A 22,107-nucleotide genomic window follows, 5' to 3' on the forward strand; every position below is an offset into this window, starting at 1 on the left:
TATGAAAACTCCGAACAAACACAACTGCATATGTTGCATATGCAAATATTCTTCATGTTAGCAGTGTTTTACAACGGAAAACGTCTTTAGTGGTACTTTGAATACGAAATATTTAAAAAAAAAAAGCTTTATCATATAGAAAGTATATTTAAAGCGACTTTCAAAATTAACATGATCAGTATTTTAAGCAAAGTTGTCGTATTGGCGTATGTAATACATTCTGCATTCAAACCATTTCTCAATAAAGTCGCCAATTTTACAGTTATAAGGACCTCTTTTGAAAGGAAAACTCTCTTTCTCACGTTCCATGATTCGTTTCACGCCTGTAGTGAATAACTGATGAATGAGAATGTAAAATACTAAGATTTGAAAAGAGATATATCGGGAAAGACAGACAAACTAAGCTATGTTGTTATTTGGGGGTAGGGGTAGCGTAACGTAATTTTACGCGAAAATGAATTCGGTGACCCCACATTTTTTTCCCTTTAATCGACAGAAAATAAAGTTTTTATGATCATGTTAGTTTTTTGTCAAAGTCTATCGTTTGGGCTTTACATGAGATAAGATTAACGCAAACTTTTTATTCAAAACTAAACGTCTTATTTGTCGCTCTCACGTCACTTTAACGTAAATATCGGCTTCAACGTTGAAATGATCTCCACAAATTATACACCATTTCAAAGACATTTTTAAATGAAAATACGATGAGAAGCAAGCAAATCGATACTTGTTGACTGAACAGAACGATTTAAGAAAACAGTCTGACGGACGTGAAATTATGGTTAATCAAAAATGGACGTCAATGGTCGTTTTTGAAGGTTTGTAGAGAAAAAAGTTACAGAAATATCAAAAAAGTAAAATACGCATTCTATGAGGAATATGCTGAATTTTATATTAAACAAAATTTCGAAACGGAACTGAAGAACTTCAGATTAGGCGCATTCCACCTTAAACGTATGGCCTTCTTAAGCATCAGTCTGACATCAAATATACACATAAAAAAAACTTGTAACACCGATCGATATTTTGCGAATATCTGTCATATAACTAATAGCACATATGTGAAAATGTTTACACGTTCAGGAAAGTAAATATATCATAGTAACATATTACACTTTCATCAATATCGAATGATGCAAAGACATCATTTTACTTAATTTACGACCTCTATCCATTTTAAAAAATCACAAAAATACGCCTTCATTAAACGAGCAAGTTCATATTCATGTATGAAGAAACCTGTTACCGCAATGGCTAAACGTATGGTCATAGTGCTGTAAAAATATTATTATTCTCACAAATATTTTTTAACTCTTTCATTAGAGTTACAATAAACGTAAAGCATGTTTTGTAAGAAAAGTAAATTATCAGTTCTATAGCATGCAAGGTAACTTCTGGAAGATATGATTTTCTAAGTTTGTCAAGCGTACAGCATGTTTACTTGATTTTCTTTTTAAAACCAATTTTATTTTACGCTCTACAGTGCAGAGAGGTCAGCACACAGATTACTCATTGTCCTAGCATGCAAGTCAGTGATGCCGATCTTCGACATTACTTTGGTACTTTACGGAGCATTCTGACTGACCCTGCATATTTGGCTTCAAATAGAGATGCACAGATTGCTTTGAGGAGATTAGTAGAGGTAAGCTCTATCTTTTATAGTGACCATACATATTTGAACATTGCTGTTGGTCTCGTTGTTTGTCTTCTATGATATAAGTACATTCCGCAGTGTCATATAAATTTGCTTGCTTTTGTCGACATTTCAAATGGATAAATACAAGAATGCGTTAGATATGCAAAATGTACATCCTTTACATTTAACAAACCGAATATTCACAAATATTGGGAAGAGCTATTTTCAAATAATATCAAATGGGAATCCTTTTACTATGTATTAGATAACGTTGTAGTAGATAATCGAATAAAGCAATTTAAATATAAGACTATACATAGAATAATAGCAACAAATGCTAATCTGTTTAAGTGGAACATAGAAAATAGTCCATTATGTAAATATTGTAATGAGTTTGAAGACTTTGATCACTTTTTCCTTGGTTGTAAATATTTAGATACCTTCAGGTCAAAAACTGAAGTTACATTTAATAGATATGGTTTTAATGAATCATTTAGGAATCTGAAATGTTTGATTATTGGATACAAGATAGAACTCCGTGAATATGGCAATATAAATTTATTACTAAATTGTATTTCATATTGCTTATACAAAACTTATTTTATGAGCGAAAGACGAACAAAAGTTTTAAACATTTGGAACATTTTATATTACGATATTTTAGTTTTAATCAGCTATTATGAAAATAGGAATATTAGTCCGTATACTTTGAAAGCTTTTTTAATGAATATGTGATTGTGTATTCAAGTTACTATGTAATCAAGAAAGTATTGCTCAGATGTATATCTCATATATTGTCTCATACTCAAATGTCAGTGTATGTTATTACTAATGTATATGTTGAAATGAAAAAATAAACTGGTTGTTCCACGTTTGTGAAACAATTCCAAAAAGAAAAAAAATGTACATCCTAGCTCAAAGGTTTTCTAAGATTCCTGAACATTTTGTAACTCCTCCGCATGAAATCCAGAATCGTTCTTCTATGAGGAACATTGAACAGAAGTCTAATATTTTACATTATTTTATGTATAGAAATATGTTAAAATGACTTGGTTTATTAATTCACAGTTTCATGGACTATAGGATTGTGCTTTTCCGTCTGTCATTCCGTCATTCCGTCCGTCCATCCATCCGCAATTTCGTGTCTGGTCCATAAATCTGTAATTCATGATGTATCAAGGGATTTTGATAATACTTGGCACAAATATTCCCAATAAGACGACGTGCCATGCGCGAAGCACGGATCCCAAGCTCAAAGGTCAAGGTTGCACTTGTCAGAGGTCAACGGGTTTTTAGCTCGACTATACGAAGTATAAGGAGAGCTATCCTACTCGACCTGGCGTCGGCGTCGGTAAAGACATTGTGTCTTAAATCATTCGTCCTCCACCTCTGATAATTCATGTGGGGAAGTTGGCAGTTACTTGCGGAGAACAGGTTTGTACTGGTACAGAATCCAGGAACACTGGTTAGGTTAACTGCCCGCCGTTACATGACTGAAATACTGTTAAAAAAACGGCGTTAAACCCAAAACAAACAAACAAAAGCGTCCATCCGCGTCCCCACCTTGGTTAAAGTTTTTTTACACTTTCTCTTTTTTCTTCTTATCTCTGTAACTACTTGATGGATTTGATTCAAACTTAAAATAGTTATTCCTCATCAGTTTGTAAAATGTTTGTTTTATAAGCTCACGTATCATATGGACCAAATTAAAAAAAAAATGTTGGATGTTTTCTTTAAGAATTACTTCCCTTTAATATGATTTCTTGCATTTTTCCTAATATTTTTCCGCTTAAAGGTTTCCAAATAAAATGTTAAAACATTGAATTTATTTTAAATACTTTTTATACAATGTTATACGCCCGTTTGAAATACGAGACGTATATAATGGGAAGGCCCCTGGCGGGCGGGCGATGTCTACATATCTTCTTCATGCATGGAGGGATTTTGATGAAACTTGGCACACTTGTTCACCATCCTGAAACGGGGTGTCATGCGCAAGAACCAGGCCCCTAGGTCTAAGGTCAAGGTCACACTTAGAGGTCAAAGGATACAAGAATGAAGACTTTGTCCGGAGCATTTCTTCTCCATGCATGGAGGGATTTTGATATAATTTGGCAAAAATGTTCACCACCACGAGACGGAATGTCATGCACAAGAAGCTTGTCCCTATGTCTAAGGTTAAGGTCACATTTAGAGGCCAAAGGTCAGATACAAGAATGACTTTGTCCGGAGCATTTCTTCTTCATGCACGGAGGGATTTTGATGTAACTTGGCACAATTGTACACCATCATGAGACGGAATGTCATGCGCAGGTCCCTTCTAAAGTTAGAATTACTTCCCTTTGTTGTTACTTTAAATAGCTTATATTGTAACTTTTTCATTATTAGTCGTAGGGAAAAATCGAGACCACTTTTCCATAGTACAACATGCGTGTTACATCTAATTTTGAGGTGTATTTTGACCTATCTTTACCTGGTAAGGATTTTTGTGTGGACTTACAATTGACTGTAGGGAAAAACCAAGACCACTTGACTTTTCTGTGGTACAACATAGATGTTACTTTCAAATTTTAGGTGTATTTTAAGGTATCTCTACCTGGTAAGGAGTTTTTTGTGGACTTAGAAGTTTTACACAAAAGAATTACAATAATTACTAAACAACCACAAAATGAAAATTGCATTTGCAAATACAGGTCAGGCTAGTGTAATGAAATTTGCTGTGACGGGCGTATATTGTGACATTCTAGCATTCTTGTTTTGTAATTTTAGATGTTATAAAACAGTTATAAATTGTAGATTTTTTGTGTACTAGTATGCATATTTTATTCCCAGTGTTATAACATATTGAATATATAATACAATATTATTTATACATCATTGATTGACAGATATAAGTTCATTATGTTTAACTGCAGTACAGAAAGTAAGGCGCCTTCCAGAAGGGAACTTTGTAATGCATGGCAATACCTGATTCACTTGTTTGAACTCGCCTAAACACAAAGTGTACGGACTGAGCTTTTGAAATGATTTATCGTCCGTCGTCGGTCCGAGCAAATCGATAATTTGATAGTATTCATTCCGTGACCACATAAGTGTTTCGTTACTTACTAATAGGTTGTCGTTCTTTTTGTCTCAAATCATTATAGTAAAACTTCCTAATCTAGGGTGTCCGGTTATCGGTCTGTCCACATTTTCACGGCACAACGTCTTTGAAACTATTTGACTGAAGTTAATGAAACACGACATGGATGATTCTTGGATTATCCTTGTTCAAAGGTAAAAGAAGACACTTTTTTCTTTTCCACTTGTTCAATTTAGAAACACTCTAATAGAAATGATATTAGGGCGATATTCTGCCAATAGCATATAAATCATTTAGATTTGAGGAAGAAGCATTGTCGTTTAAGGACGTGGTCTGTATTTGTTGTTTCTATTTGGATGACCGAAACTTTCAGCCTGTACAAATTGATTGAATTGTCAATAGGCGCGCCAATGACGCTTAAATCATTTTAATACATATCAGGCGAGACTTTCAATTTAGTTCCTACACTAAACAACAATACAATAGTTACTCGGTATATTTTAGTTCGCCCCCCCCCCCCCCCCCCCCCCCCCCCCATCATCCCCACTCCCACTAAGTGTTGACAACTGTTTTCAATACTGATTTACTGCTCTGTCTTGCTTGCAAAAAACCTATTATGTCCCGTAAGGCGGAGTTCTTGTTAGCTTACCTGAGCACGAAGTGCTTAAAGGTGAGCTATTGTCATCAACATTTGTCGGGCGTCTGTCGTCAACATTTTACCTTGTGAACACTCTAGAGGCCACCTTATCTATTGTATCTTAATGAAACTTTGTCAGAATATTTGTTTTGGTAATCTATTGGCCAAGTTTGAATCTGGGTCATCTGAGGTCAAAAACTAGTTCATTTGGTCAAATCAAAGGAAAACCTTGTGATCACGCTAGAAGCCACATTTTAAGTTCAATTGTCATGGGAACTTGTAAGAATGTTTGTCTTGATGATATCTCGGTCGAGTTTGAAACTGTAAACTGAGATCAAAAATTGGTTGCCAGGTCAAATCAAAGAAAAAACTTGTGGACACTCTAGAGGTCACATTTAATCCGGTTGTCTTGAAACTTGAGCATAATGTTTGCCTTGATGATTTCTTGGATCAGTTCGAAGCTGGGTCATCTTGGGTCAAACCTAGGTCATCCGGTCAAATTACTGAAAAACCTTGTGTTCCCACTAGATCTGCATGAAATTTTATCAGATTGTTTGTCTTGATCAAATCTAAGTCAACATCGAATAGGGGTTATCTGGGATAAACACTAGATCGCCTGGTCAAATAAAAAATAACAACTTGTGTATGCAATAGGGGCTGTATTTTTAACTGGATCTTCGTGAAATCTTATCAGAATGTATGTCTAGAGAAATTCTAGGAAAAGTTTGAATATGAGTCATCCGTGTTCAAAACCTAGGTCACCTGGTCAAATCAAAGAAAACCTTGTGCATGCAATAGAGGCTGCATTTTTCATGAATATTAGTGGAATTTGATCAGAATATTTGTCTTCAAGTTGATGATGTCTGACTCGGTCAAATTCAAATATGGGTCATCTGTGGTAAAAAACTAGGCCACCCAGTCCAATCAAAGAAAAACTGTATGTGTGCAATAGCGGCTCCACAAAAAGTTGGTCATTCGATCGAATGAAAAGAAAAGCTTGTTAACATACTAGAGACAATATTTATGACCTTATCTTCATGAGACTTGGTCAGAATCTTGTTTACACTATAGAGACCACATTCCCCACCCCTGCCCAATTTTCATGAAACTTGGTCAGAATATTTATCTCCTTGCAAACGGGGACGAGTTTGAAACTTGAGTTATGTGGTGTCAAAAACTGGGTCACTAGGTCAAACATGTTTGCCCTGTTCTGGTGTGTTAACTCAGGTGAGCGATCCAGGGCCAACTTGGCCTACTTGGTTTTGAGCAAGCAAAGCAGATGATGGCTACATTAGTTACAGAGTATTAGGCATTTCTAGCCTATCCCGATGCTGACTTGGATGTCATAATTATGACGATAAAATGTTGGGTTTTTTCTCAAATGCATTATAGTATAGTATACTAATGTAACCAAAATACAGAGCTTTAGCAAGCGGTTATTTATTTGAGGGGAACACTATACATTGCTTTCGAAAATAAATCAGAAAATATTCAATTGAAAACATAGCATCTATGGGGGGGGGGGGATCAGGGAAGGGGGAGGGGGTCCCAGTTAGGTGTCTGCGCAATTTTTTTTTATTATTTTATTTGTATTTTATGGCAATATACCTACATGTATTAAGTTTCATTAACAAGTGTTACTGTTACCAGTTGCGACTTACTTTTATAGATATTTACATTGAAAGTGGTTGGGGTAATTTGACATGTGACCAGCCAGGAACACAGTTTCCGTTATTTTTTAAGAAATGGTTCAAACTTTTTACCTGAAACTTTCATGATAAAATAACTACGCAATGGACATTACACAACATGTTGCATTTTAAATTGTATTGAATATTTTTTTCATCACAGAGCCACACATTGGCCTGATCAAATTTACTGATTTTCAATGGGCCAACTTCACCAAAGGGCTTAAACATTTTTTATTAGTTGAGATATTCATGTGTTATTTTCAGCAGGTATTCAAGTAGCCTTAGTGCAAGTAGTTTTATTATTCTATCTGGTTTGTTAGTAGCTGCATAAAATATACAGTACAGGCACTGCTGTCAGTGGTCATTTACCTACATGTACATAACACATTGGTTATTAATTCCTAGGCAGAAACATAAACGTTCGGCGAGGCGACATTTACTAGACCATGTTCTACGGGGCGACGTTTGCGACAAAACAAGATAACGAATTGGCAGAAATTAGCCACCATACAAAAATATGGTAGCAGAAAATACAGTAATATGTGAAACAGCATTCTACTTTCCTTATGTGCAAAAAATTACATTCGATTATATCTAAACGGTGTGACGAATACGGAAATGATATACGGTCGATGCATAGCACGAATATTTAACATAGATTGGAGCTCAATATAGTCTTAGAATGTCGGTCGATCGGTCGGTCATATGACTTCCAAAAAAGAAAAAAAAGACTGTCGGTCGATCAACCATGTGGCTTCCGAAACAAACTACGACCAAACTATCGGGAGGTTACCATATGGCTACATAATATTAAATGACATTTAGCGTTCCCTTTGCGGAAGCTTGAGATCGAACTTGTAATGCCCATTATCGCAATCCAGTTTTAGTCATAGAACGGTATAGACGAAATTTCCAGATACTAAGTCGAAAGTTTGAGTATTAAAATAACTAGTAATACCAACTTTCGAGTAAGGTATCTCAAACTGTTCGAAATACAGAGTTAGGTAGCTATATAACTCGAAATTACGAGTTACATACTTTATAAAATAACACATAACTGGCAATATTAATGTTCTTCCGTATAATGCAGCCTTTTCTTTAATTCTATAGTCAAACTACGTTTATCTATTTTACAGTTATGTTTGGGTTATTTTACCTTTATCTTTGTTGCAAACATGGTTACACAAGGCTGTATCTAAAACGACTGCCTGTTGATGTCTAACATTACTCAGATGCTCTGGGAATTCATATACATGTATAACTTCACTCTAAAACGTTTAAAAACTAAGCGATGGCATATCCAGAATAAGATATGAACCACAAGATTGGTGTAAAATAAACGAATACAGTTGTGGCGTTAATTTTTCTCTTACACCGTGTTACATCACTTGAATATTTTGAGATGTCCCGGTAAACGTCCGCAATCCGGTATAAAACTCGTCATCGGATTAGACTAGAAATGCCTATTTGAGAGGTTATTAAACAATTCTTGCTTCTAACTTACAACAACACTCCGCACTTTTGTAGGCGTGTCCCTTCAATTGTTAATTGTATTAACGCCAATCAATCTCTTACAAGAAAACTAAATAAATTTAAAGTATAATTGTTAGCATACATGTCATTATATTTTATCTCACAGCTTGAGAATGAAGAGCAAGTTAGTGACGACGAAACACGTTCGCCGCTTCATTCAGAGATAGATGCAGAAGGTAATTACGCTTCCATCAGTTGATATTCAGAGTAAACATCTAATAGTTTTATTAAGCCCCCCTTCGAAGAAGAAGGGGTATATTGTTTTGCAGATGTCGGTAGGCCAGTCGGTCCGTCTGTCGATGTGTAGACCAAATCGTTACCGGATGATAACTGAATAACGCTTGGGCCTAGGATCATGAAAGTTTATATGGCGGGTTTCCGGATGATAACGCAAGAACGCTTGGGCCAAGGATCATAAAAGTGGATAGGGAGGTTGGTCATGACCAGCAGATGACCCCTATTGATTTTGAGGCCAGTAGGTCAGAGGTCAAGGTCACAGTGACCAGGAACAGTTTAATGGTTTCCGGATGATAACTCTTGATGAAGTCGTGGGCCTATGATCATGGAAATTGAAAGAGAGGTTGCTCATGACATGCAGATGACCCCTTTTGATTTTGAGGTCAGTAGGTCGAAGGTCAAAGTCACAGTGACTCGGAACAGTTGAACAGTTTCCGTATGATTTGGACCTAGGATCATGAAACTAAATAGGGAGGTTGGTAATGACCAGCAGACGACCAATGTTGATTTTGAGGTCAATAGGTCAAAGGTCAAGGCCACACTGACCAAGAGCATTAGAACGTTCGTGTACAGTGACCAAATTATTTGTGATCCTTTCGCAATTACTAAATGCATCAAGGGGAACATTTCGTTTTCTGTGAGCTCTTGTTTAAGATTTCTGTCAAGCTTCGTTTAGATATCATCATGGCTTATAGGCATATGTGCGTGCTTTAATATGTATGTGCGCCCGTACGACTTTGTCCAGACTTTCAAGAGCGACCATTTAGATTTTGCGGAAGTAGTTGCCTGAATGAGAGACTGAGTCGCACTCAGACTCCAAGACCCCTATCTGAAAGTTCAAGGTCATCCTTAGAGTGGGGTCAAAAGTTTTGTCAGATACTGGACGGGTCGATGCTTACATTGTTTTTGTATTTTCAGAAAATATTTATTATCAGAATATACTGCCAAGGCTACAAAAAGGGATCGAAAGCTATTTATGATCTTGTCCTAACTGTAACTTTACCATGCATGGGATAATCAAATATTTAGTATGCAGAAATATTTGCCTCGGCGAGGTAGTATGTGGTGCAAAAAACGCAGGTTTTTATCTCAAAGGCCATTTTCACACTGGAATTTCAAATGACATTCAGATACAATATTATTGTCCGGGATGTAACTTTGACTAGCATGTAGCATTTTTCATGTTCATTCGTATTCAAGTGTATGCCTGAATTAGACGGTGTGCGATGCGCAAGACCAGTGTAAAAGTAAAAAAAAAATCAAGATCAAATTTCGAGTCAAAGGTAATGTCTGATCTTTCCTGGACTATAACTGTGACAGGCATGGAGCTACCTTAACGTTAAGCTTTTATAATAGTTTGATGTCCGTAGTCTGTCCATTCATCCTTAATAGATATGTTTATTAGCATTAACATTTCTAAAACGACGTAATGAAACTTAGACATTGTGTTTATGGCCATGGAGTTGTCGGTAAAATTCCATTTTAGGCAATATCGAACAAGTTGGTCAAGATTTATGGTCGTTGATTTATGAATAAACGCAAAAATAATACGTATGATTTTAAGGTATGATTTTAAGATCTTCCATAATAATAATCTTCCTTAATAATAATTCAACTATTCACTATGTTAAAATTCTAGCACCCCTATTTTACCTCCAGATACTAGTATCTTGGGCTATTCTGGATTCCGGTTCGTACGTCGGTCGGTCCGTCCGTCGGTCCGTCCGTCACTCTGTAGACGGAATTTGACAGGGCTATTTCTCAGCAATTATTTGCCAGATTTCCATCAAACCTTGTACATTTTTTAATTATTATCAGTACCAAGCCTAGTTGTGCATGTGCGAAATGAGTTCCATTCAGATGAGGTTTCTCTATGTTATGGCCCTTTATTATTTTTTCTTTAAATGTATATATGGAAAAAAATTGTCCGTGCTATTTCTCGGCAATTATTTGCCAGATTTCCATCAATCTTTTAATAATAATCAGTACCAGACCTAGTTATGCGTGTTCGAAGCGGGTTTTATTCGGATGATTTTTCACGAAGTTATGACCCTTCATTTATTTTTAACTCTCCTAAGCCAAAGGCTCAGAGTGAGCTATTGTGATCGCTCACCGTCCGGCGTCCGTCCGTCCGTCCGTCGTCCGTCCGTCCATCCACACTTTCCTTTAAACAACATCTCCTCCTAAATTATCAGGCCAATTTTGATGAAACTTCCTTGGATGGTATTCTTTAAACATTGTTCTAAGAATTGAATTCCATATAGAAGGAAACACTTTAAAAATCTTCTTGTCCAAAACCACAGGTCATAGGGCTTTTATATTTGGTATGTAGCATCATCTAGCGGTCCTCTACCAAGGTTGTTAAAATTATTCTCCTAGGGTCAAATATGGCCCCGCCATGGGGGTCACCTGGTTTACATAGACTTATATAGGAAAAACTTTGTCAAAACCACAAGGCAAAGAGCCTCAATATTTGGCATGTGACATCATCTAATGGTCCTCTATAAAGATGGTTCAAATTATGCCCCTGGGGTGAAAAGAGGTCCAAAGATGGTTCAAATTATGCCCCTGGGGTGAAAAGAGGCCCCGTCACGTGGGTCCTAAGTTTTACATAGACATATTTTTCATGGGATATGTATGAAAGTTGGTCTGAATGTTTATCTTGATGATATCAAGGTCAAGTTCGAAACTGGGTCACGTGCGGTCAAAAACTAGGTCAGTAGGTCTAAAAATAGAAAAACCTTGTGATCTTTCTAGAGGCCATATATTTCACAAGATCTTCATGAAAATTGGTCAGAACGTTCACCTTGATAATATCTAGGTCAAGTTCTAAACTGGGTCACGTGCCATCAAAAACTAGGTCAGTAGGTCAAATAATAGAAAAACCTTGTGACCTCTCTAAAGGCCATATTTTTCATGGGATCTGTATGAAGGTTGGTCTGAATGTTCATCTTGATGATATCTAGGTCAAGTTCGAAACTGGGTCACGTGCGGTCAAAAACTAGGTCAGTAGGTCTAAAAATAGAAAAACCTTGTGACCTCTCTAGAGGCCATATATTTCATGAAATCTTCATGAAAATTGGTCAGAATGTTCATCTTGATGATATCTAAGTCAAGTTCGAAAGTGGGTCACGTGCCTTCAAAAACTAGGTCAGTAGGTCAAATAATAGAAAAACCTTGTGACCTCTCTAAAGGCCATATTTTTCAATGGATCTTCATGAAAGTTGGTCTGAATGTTCATCTTGATGATATCTAGGTCAAGTTCGATATCTAGGTCATGTTTTATGCTTTGTTCATTCCGTAGCTTTAACAGAACTAAAACTAAAGTTTTCAGATTTATATTTCTTTCATATAGAAACATATACCAGTGTCATCTTCTGGATTTATATCCAAGCATGGGCTTAAATCGCAAATTCCTCAAAATTCCTTTGAAGAGATGCAGTTTTACCATTTGCTCTAAATTTGCAGAAAATGAAAGAAAAGTCATGTTTTGAAAATGTTACTTTTTCAGAATCTGCAAAACATCAGGAAGAAACAAGATCACAGACAGATTCAAGTATGGATGTTGATAAGGCTCAGGAACAGAAAACAACTGTTGAATATCCAGAAGACAGAAGAAAAACAGAAACAAAACATTCTGAAACAGGTATGTCATACAGCTTATTTGGCATACATGTTGCAATGTTAGTGTGTACTCGTAATAAAAGTCATTATTAATTTCTTATGCATACTTAATTTTCAGTATTGAATAAAGAGTGAAAACCCGAAGCGAAGTGCAAGTAATTTGTAGAAAAGAAGCAATTGAAAATTTACCTGTTTTAAAGTAGAAGCCTGATAAAATGTCTTTAAGGTCCTTGCAAAATAAAAGATCACAGTTGCTATCCAAAGGACTAGAGATATGACTAGCAAATGTTAAAATATTATTCCAGTAAATATTTATTTACATTGCGCCTTTACGATATTATCAAAATGCAAAAAAGATGATATCAAGTTAAGTATCTACTTCTTGACATTCTTATGAATATAAAAATAGAACTGAAAATATGCTGTTAAGTGTCACTGGAACCTATACCTGTAGATAATAACTCTAAAAACTGACACAGAGTTTGGCATATCTACACTTGTCAAATGTTGATAATACACAGATATATCGGGGAAAAGAAAATAATACCTGACATTCATATAATCATTAATTTTTAGCTCACCTGTCACAAAGTGACAAGGTGAGCTTTTGTGATAGCGCGGCGTCCGTTGTCCGTCGTCAGTGCGTCCGTGCATAAACTTTTGCTTGTGACCACTCTAGAGGTCAACTTTTTTATGGGATCTTTATGAAAGTTGGTCAGAATGTTAACCTTGATGATATCTAGGTCAAGTTCGAAACTGGGTCACGTGCGGTCAAAAACTAGGTCAGTAGTTTTAAAAATAGAAAAACCATGTGACCTCTCTAGAGGCCATACTTGTGAATGGATCTCCATAAAAATTGGTCAGAATGTTCATCTTGATGATATCTAGGTCAAGTTCGAAAGTGGGTCACGTGCCGTCAAAAAGTAGGTCAGTAGGTCAGATAATGAAAAAACGTTGTGACCTCTCTAGAGGCCATATTTTTCAATGGATCTGTATGAAAGTTGGTCTAAATGTTTATCTTGATGATATCTAGGTCAAGTTTGAAACTGGGTCAACTGCGATCAAAAACTAGGTCAGTAGGTCTTGAATTAGAAAAACCTTGTGACCTCTCTAGAGGCCATACCCTTGAATGGATCTTCATGAAAATTGGTCAGAATGTTCACCTTGATGATATCTAGGTCAAGTTTGAAACTGGGTCACGTGCCTTAAAAAACTAGGTCAATAGGTCAAATAAAAATAGAAAAACCTTGTGACCTCTCTAGAGACCATATTTTTCAATGGATCTTCATGAAAATTGGTCAGAATTTTTATCTTGATAATATCTAGGTCAAGTTTAAAACTGGGTCACATGAGCTCACTAACTAGGTCACTATGTCAAATAATAGAAAAAACGACGTCATACTCAAAACTGGATCATGTGGGAACAGGTGAGCGATTCAGGACCATCATGGTCCTCTTGTTCAAATAGACACGCTTCTTATTTCTGTTTAACTTAAAGCATATCAATGTCTTACTTAGCATGTGATTTAATTTCACATTACTATTCTGTATTAAGGAATTTCAAAATCGATGAACTAATGTACATTTTCAAACAAATATTTTCAGTTTCTATCAGTTTACCAAATAATGATTAAGTTTTTATTAGCTCACCTGTCACAAAGTGACAAGGTGAGCTTTTGTGATCGCGCGGTGTACGTCGTCCGTCGTCCATCCGTGCGTCAGTGCGTCCGTAAACTTTTGCTTGTGAGCACTCTAGAGGTCACATTTTCTGTGGGATCTTTATGAAAGTTCGTCAGAATGTTCATCTTGATGATATCTAGGTTAAGTTCGGAACTGGGTCACGTGCCTTCAAAAACTAGGTCAGTAGGTCTAAAAATAGAAAAACCTTCTGACCTCTCTAGAGGCCATATATTTCACAAGATCATCATGAAAATTGGTCAGAATGTTCACCTTGATGATATCTAGGTCAAGTTCGAAACTGGGTCACATGCCATCAAAAACTAGGTCAGTAGGTCTAAAAATAGAAAAACCTTGTGACCTCTCTAGAGGCCATATATTTCACAAGATCTTCATGAAAATTGGTCAGAACGTTTACCTTGATGATATCTAGGTCAGGTTCGAAACTGGGTCACGTGCCATCAGAAACTAGGTCAGTAGGTTAAATAATAGAAAAACCTGGTGACCTCTCTAAAGACCATATTTTTCATGGGATCTGTATGAAAGTTGGTCTGAATGTTTATCTTGATGATATCTAGGTCTAGTTCGAAACTGGGTCACGTGCGGTCAAAAACTAGGTCAGTAGGTCTAAAAATAGAAAAACATTGTGACCTCTCTAGAGGCCATATATTTCATGGGATCTTCATGAAAATTGGTCAGAATGTTCACCTTGATGATATCTAGGTCAAGTTCGAAACTGGGTCACGTACCCTCAAAAACTAGGTCAGTAGGTCAAATAATAGAAAAAACCTTGTGACCTCTCTAGAGGCCATATTTTTCATGGGATCTGTATGAAAGTTGGTCTGAATGTTCATCTTGATGATATCTAGATTAAGTTCGAAAGTGGGTCACGTGCCTTCAAAAACTAGGTCAGTAGGTCTAATAATAGAAAAACCTTGTGACCTCTCTAAAGGCCATATTTTTAATGGGATCTGTATGAAATTTAGTCTGAATGTTCATCTTGATGATATCTAGGTCAAGTTCGAAACAAGGTCATGTGCGGTCAAAAACTAGGTCAGTAGGTCTAAAAATAGAGAAACCTTGTGACCTCTCTAGAGGCCATACTTGTGAATGGATCTCCATAAAAACTGGTCAGAATGTTCATCTTGATGATATCTAGGTCAAGTGTGAAAGTGGGTCACATGCCATCAAAAAGTAGGTTAGTAGGTCAAATAATAGAAAAACGTTGTGACCTCTCTAGAGGCCATATTTTTCATGGGATCTGTATGAAAGTTGGTCTAAATGTTTATCTTGATGATATATAGGTCAAGTTTGAAACTGGGTCAACTGCGATCAAAAACTAGGTCAGTAGGTCTTGAAATAGAAAAACCTTGTGACCTCTCTAGAGGCCAAACCCTTGAATGGATCTTCATGAAAATTGGTCAGAATGTTCATCTTGATAAAATATCTTGGTCAAGTTTGAAACTGGGTCACATGCCATAAAAAACGATGTCAGTAGGTCAGATAATAAAAAAAACCTTGTGACCTCTCTAGAGGCCATTCTTTTCATGGGATCTGTATGAAAGTTGGTCTGAATGTTCATCTTGATGATATCTAGGTCAAGTTTGAAACTGGGTCAACTTCAGTCAAAAACTAGGTCAGTAGGTCTAAAATTAGAAAAATCTTTTGACCTCTCTAGAGGCCATATTTTTCAATGGATCTTCATGAAAATTGATCTGAATGTTCAACTTGATGATATCTAGATCAGTTTCGAAACTGGGTCATGTGCGGTCAAAAACTAGACCTGTAGGTATAAAAATAGAAAAACCTTGTGACCTCTCTAGAGGCCATATTTTTCATAAAATCTTCATGAAAATTAGTGAGAATGTTCACCTTGATGATATCTATGTAAATTTCAAAACAGGGTCACGTACCTTCGAAAACTAGGTCAATAGGTCAAATAACAGAAAAACCTTGTGACCTTTCTAGAGACCATATTTTTCAATGGATCTTCATGAAAATTGGTCAGAATTTTTTTCTTGATAATATCTAGGTCAAGTTCAAAACTGGGTCACATGAGCTGAAAAACTAGGTCACTATGTCAAATAATAGAAAAAACGACGTCATACTCAAAACTGGGTCATGTGGGAAGAGGTGAGCGATTCAGGACCATCATGGTCCTCTTGTTTTCAACCAGTTGGTTAACCGATGATAACTCAAAAACGATTAGGCCAAAGATCATGAAAGTTGACATGGAGATTGGTCATGCCAAGCAGATGACCCCCATTATTTCTGAAATCAGTAGAACACAGAAAAAGGTCTCAAATACCCGGAATAGTTAAACCGTTTCCGACGGATAACCTGGGAAGACTTTGGCTTAGGTTCACGAAACTTAATAGGGAGGTTGATCGTGACCAGCAAATGACTCCTATTGATTTTAAGATTATTAGGTTAAAGGTGAAGGCCACAGTAACCCGGAACATTTAAACCGTTTCTGGAAGATAACTTGAGAACGATAGGGCCTAGGATCACGAAACCTAATAGGGGTTTTGATCATGACCAGCAGATGGCCTTTATTGATTTTGAGATCAGTAGGTCAAACGTTAACGACAAAGTAAAGAAAAATCTTTTAACACTCTTTGGCTACATTTTCTGTTTGGTATTTTTTAAAAACTTTGTTACAGTGTTTGTTTCTTTAAAGTTAAGATTAAATTTGAAACTGGGTTACATGAAGTCAGAAACTAGGTAACTTGTTCAAATCATGGAAAGATACTATGGAGGCTAGCCTACATTTCCTTCTTTTTGCAAGAATATCGGTCTCTATAAAACCTATGTGTAGTTTAAAACATGGTTACCAGAGGTCAAAAAATATGTCAAACATGATTATTTACAAACGAACGAATGAAAGAATGTATAATTGAACGACTAAATTTGATTAAAATTGAATTAATATATAAGTGAGTTGCATATAACTGCATAATGCATAGAATCAATTTGAATAGATTTTTGCAAGCCCGCGAACACACTAACGTATGGAATGTTCTAATTCACATGACACGTAAAAATATAACGGTTATAACTTTGGTACATTTTTCTATTTTCGGTATTCCAAGGACTGGTCATATGTTTGTCTATGGAAAACAAGTAGTCAGTGTCTTCAAGGGATCTGATAAGCGCCGTCAATCCTTTTCTGTCGGTTTTACCAATATCCGGTCATAATTAGATCTAAATAATTGCATGCGACCATCATTGCATCCTGAGTTTAACTCCTTGACAATTGACTATCTTCTCTTCGTCAGATCTTCCAAAACACTCTTTGAAACCATTTGGTTAGACCGTGTTAAGACCGGCGTCCGTCGGCAATCGTCCATCGTCAACATATTTTGTTTAAACATCTTCTCCTCTGTAGCGAATAAGATATGGAACAAAAAATGGCTAAGATGTTCCCGTTTGTAAAGAAAGCTCCAAAGTCTGCATGAAATTACGTTAAGGTATCCAAATTCATAAAGAGGGGGAGACACGCTATATATGCCATGGAACCTCCTTTTAAATCAATTTGAATCAATTTAAAAAGGCGGGAAATAATGTCTTGAAGTTTTTCCTTTAAATTGAACTGTATCTTCACAGTAATGTTTTATATGATCTAAACATAGATAACATATCACTTACATGTACAGAAAACCATTTGGTATTGACAAATATACAAAGTTTGCCCAAAAATATTTCGATTTCTCAACATACATATTAAAAAGGGACGTAACGAGATATAGAGTGTGAAAAGATTTTTCTTATGAAGAAAGCATGAAAAATTGCATTTAACTATTATAAAGTATGATGAATCAGAACAGGATTACATATTCGATTTGTTGGCTTGAAACAACCAAAAAAATAAAGAGGCCCAAAAGGGGAACTACGTTTTATTTATTTCAATCAAATATATTTAAAACAATTTCCAAAAGGTTAATTCATGTCCTTAATCAGTTATAACCCTTGACACAAAATTTAATCAATTACATTTTACACACATTTAATATACATGGCTCAGGAAAAATGATATGAGGTTCTTACAGGGGTACATGTAATTGTTAAAAAAGTCTCATTTAAAGGCCAAATTAATGTATTTGAATCTTTTAAATATCATATTATTAAACTTAAAAATATTCACATTTTGAGGTCCATGAATAGTCCGCTTCACAATACTTGAATCAATTACATTTTACACACATTTAATATACATGGCTCAGGAAAAATGATATGAGGTTCTTACAGGGGTACATGTAATTGTTAAAAAAGTCTCATTTAAAGGCCAAATTAATGTATTGTAATCTTTTAAATATCATATTATTAAACATAAAAATATTCACATTTTGAGGTACATGAATAGTCCGCTTCACAATACTTGAATCATTCCTGTTCTGTAATAATTTTATTCTAACATCCATTTAAAAATAATAACGCTGTATATGGTTTATTCTGAAGTAATTATTAACTGTTATACATGTAATTTCTAGGGCAATAGATTTATATTAAGAGGAGATGTCCATCAAAGGATCATTTCTTACGTTTTTGTAAGGTACATTAAAATTAACTCCCTTAATGTTTTGTCTGTTACATAACCGTATATGACATGATCATATTTTCAGACCAAATGGCTTATCCAAAGACCAGTAAAATAACAGAAACTAATATTTGCACCTTTTCAATAGATATTTAAGAACTGTAATGGGTTTTTCAGCATTTCTCTAATACATTTGTTTGACAAATTTACATAATTTTCCTATACATGACTGTGTTATTGCACTGGCACTTAATTGGTTCTGTAAAGTGTACACAATAATGGAACTCAAGTGTCACTACTGGTCCATCAAGAGTCAACAGGATTAAGCATTGCAAGGGTCACAATTAAGGTATACAGACACTAAAAAACGAAACTGGCGCGAAAAAGAATGGTAGCCGCATAATGGCGGATTCAAATAGTTCTCCTGTACTGCTCTGGGGAGCTATTTTCCTTCTTTTCTTTGCATATTATTGCTGAAATCACATAACAGATCTATTCTTGACATTTAGGAAGCTTATATCATAATGAAATGAAATCATGACAGAATTTATCATAGAAAGTAATATCATACAGAACCACTACAATTTAGGGTGTCATATTTAGCTGATTTTGCAGTTTGTGTGTATGACTGAAATATTTTTTTTTGCATTAAACATGACCTTCACTATTATTTTGATTTTTTTTTCAGCACTGACAATATATTTCAAGAAAATACATGTTATACGCATTTAAAATGTGTCCTGCTGTCTGCTACAGCCATTTTAAATTTTTCCTTGCCTTAATGCCCCTCCCCAAACATGACCACATTAATAAATCGTTCTGTGGACATATTAGAAACGTGAACAGGAAGTTTAGATGGTTTCTTTGAGTAACTAGAAATTTGTCTGGCTCTATTTACTGACTTACACCTTGATGCCGCTGTTTATAACATGACAATGTATTTTTCCAAAAATGTAATTCTGTTACAACATATGGTGTACTAACTTGTATTCAGTGAAGCACTGCCATAAATAATATACACCCAGTTCTTTATATTCACCAATGACAAAGCTGTCCATGGCATGCATTTGTTTGCCGCAGATGCATTAAAACAAAACCACAAAAGGATAATCGTACATGCAACATAAACACTGGTGTTTCTATAGTAAAAGCGTTTGCTGGTAATTAGCTGTAGCTTCATTTGGCCGTTCCAAACAGTTCTGATACATGCTGACTAATTCTATCAGCAAGAAAAACAAGGACAAAAATGTAAAAGGAGAAGACACACCAAAGAGTGCAGCCACCTATACAACACTTAAATCTAACATTCTTTTTGCATTATCTGATTGTGATACTGTCTCAACGCGTTTGCAGGCAAAGGCTATCTTTACTTAAGGCTATGTCTCGTTTAAAGGTTTGACAAGCGCATATGTCAGCTAGAAGGATTTATATTTCCATCATGCAACAAACTATCGCAACGAACCCAGAGAATATATTTTCTTAACCTTTAGCCTTCTGACGGCAAACGATTCTGCCTTTGAGAACAGTGCAGACCACGATGAACCTGCACATCCGTGCCAGCTCATCTTGGTCTGCACTGTTCGCTATTCAGACAGTACACTTTCAGTGAACACCCCTTGGAATAATAGGTGGTGCTGCCAAAATTGAATGATGAACAAGTCCATTTTAGAAATTTAGCGGGCTAAAGGTTAAGCAATTAGACATATTGAAAGCAAAAAAGAAATTTTCACTTACGTAGCATAGAGCATTGTATCAAGTAGGTTGTATTTGGAGACAGGCATTGACAGTGCTAATCCTGTCGACTGGAAACGGACAAGAAAACTGGCACTTAGCTTCAGTTATGTTATACAATTCGTAAAGCTGCTATCAGTTGGAAGAAATTCATCAATGTAACTAAAAGAATACATACACAGGCAGATGAAAATATATCAATCAAATTTGATGTGTACTCAAGCAAATTGGACACTTAAGTTGACAATACAATGACATATATTTCTATCGAGAAGGTACAAAGCATATAACAATAACAATTTTAGTTTCTGACATATGATTTTTCTGATGTTTTATAAACACAGAAGAAAGCCTACCTATCATTTCAAATAATTCTTTGGGCGTTACCCTAAACAAACAATTATTCCAGGTCTTATAATCGCGCTACTGAGTTGTATTCTTGACACCTAATTTGACAGAGCACATATCAGCTATGATTTTAACTTGGACGGCCTGCAATAGTCATTTTAGCCGTGTTGAACGAGATCTATCGGCTATACAGCTATGCCGAGTATTATACTCAACTATTACCCACACGTACAATGCTCCCTATTTCTTTATTAGAAACATGGCATTAGTATATAGACCGATTTGGAACCTAAGATGAAAATATTCTGTTTCGTTATTTATCCCAAAGGCCTATATAGGATAAATGTAGCTCCATTATTTTAAGGAGACAGTGTTTGTAAACTAATCGCATTATCTTTACTTTCGAAGATTTACATTTAAAGCTATTTGGCATGACTTGTTATGTCTGTATTATATATTCATCTGTAGATTTTTTTTATGTTATATGTAACTATTTGCGTACTTGGGGTGTCTGCAGTAAATCACTGCACTTTAGAAACGTGTATAATTATAAACATTAACCTAGGGCTCTATGGAGGGGTTCAGCGGGAGAAGCATTCTAGTGGTACAGGTGTTGCCAGATCAATACGAAGGTCGTTGGTTCAAACCGTATAAAGGTCAATCTATCATACGATACCAGTGCTCTTTTCATGAAAGCAGCATTTATACTTAAATTAGTCTTGTTTACATAAGCGATATGATATTCATACATAAAAATAAAGTCATCCTATAAATGAGATTTTTTAAACATTTTTTACATTTTAGGACCTCATCTATGTCATTTGTCTTTGTCTTATATATTAAATGTGTATAAAACGTAACTGAATAAATATTATCTCAAGAATAATTACTTATTGAGGTCATTAATTCACTTTTTTGAAAGGGCTTTCAAAAATGTATGATTAAAATGAATAAAACATATATCCCTTTTTGGGGCCTGATTTTAAGCTATTTTAGGTTAGCGAACCGCGTGTCGCCTCCTTTGACTTTTTATGGATTCAGCATACTTCAAATTAGTGATATACAAAGTTTCATGCTTCCTTCACAAACGGAAACATGTTTTCCCTATAACCTATACGCTACTGGAACTACTTTTCAAAATTACACCAAACTTGGTCAGTAGCATCCTGGCACGAACCTTTGCCAGCTTTGTTCAAATGGTTTACCTTTACCCATTCTGAAGGGCCAACAGAGCTAAAACTAGAAAAAAATCTTTAAAAACTTCTTCTCATGGACCGCTTGAAGGACTTCCGAGGGATCTACTTTCCAGATTTTATTTCATTAAACTTGGTCTGTAGCATCATTTTAAGTTATTCTCCCAATTTTATTCAAATA

General features: G+C 35.6%; 1 protein-coding gene across 1 annotated transcript in view; it reads left to right on the forward strand.

The window, feature by feature from the left end:
• LOC128548219 (uncharacterized) overlaps positions 1 to 22,107 on the forward strand; it is a 46,299-nt gene that overhangs the window by 17,334 nt on the left and 6,858 nt on the right. The window contains exons 3-5 of the mRNA XM_053522674.1: positions 1,484 to 1,642; positions 8,686 to 8,755; positions 12,328 to 12,462. Coding sequence (XP_053378649.1) covers positions 1,484 to 1,642; positions 8,686 to 8,755; positions 12,328 to 12,462 — 364 coding nt within the window. The remainder of the gene's footprint in view (positions 1 to 1,483; positions 1,643 to 8,685; positions 8,756 to 12,327; positions 12,463 to 22,107) is intronic.

The sequence above is a fragment of the Mercenaria mercenaria genome, chromosome 14, assembly GCF_021730395.1.
Source record: "Mercenaria mercenaria strain notata chromosome 14, MADL_Memer_1, whole genome shotgun sequence".
NCBI classification, from domain to species: Eukaryota; Metazoa; Mollusca; class Bivalvia; order Venerida; family Veneridae; genus Mercenaria; species Mercenaria mercenaria.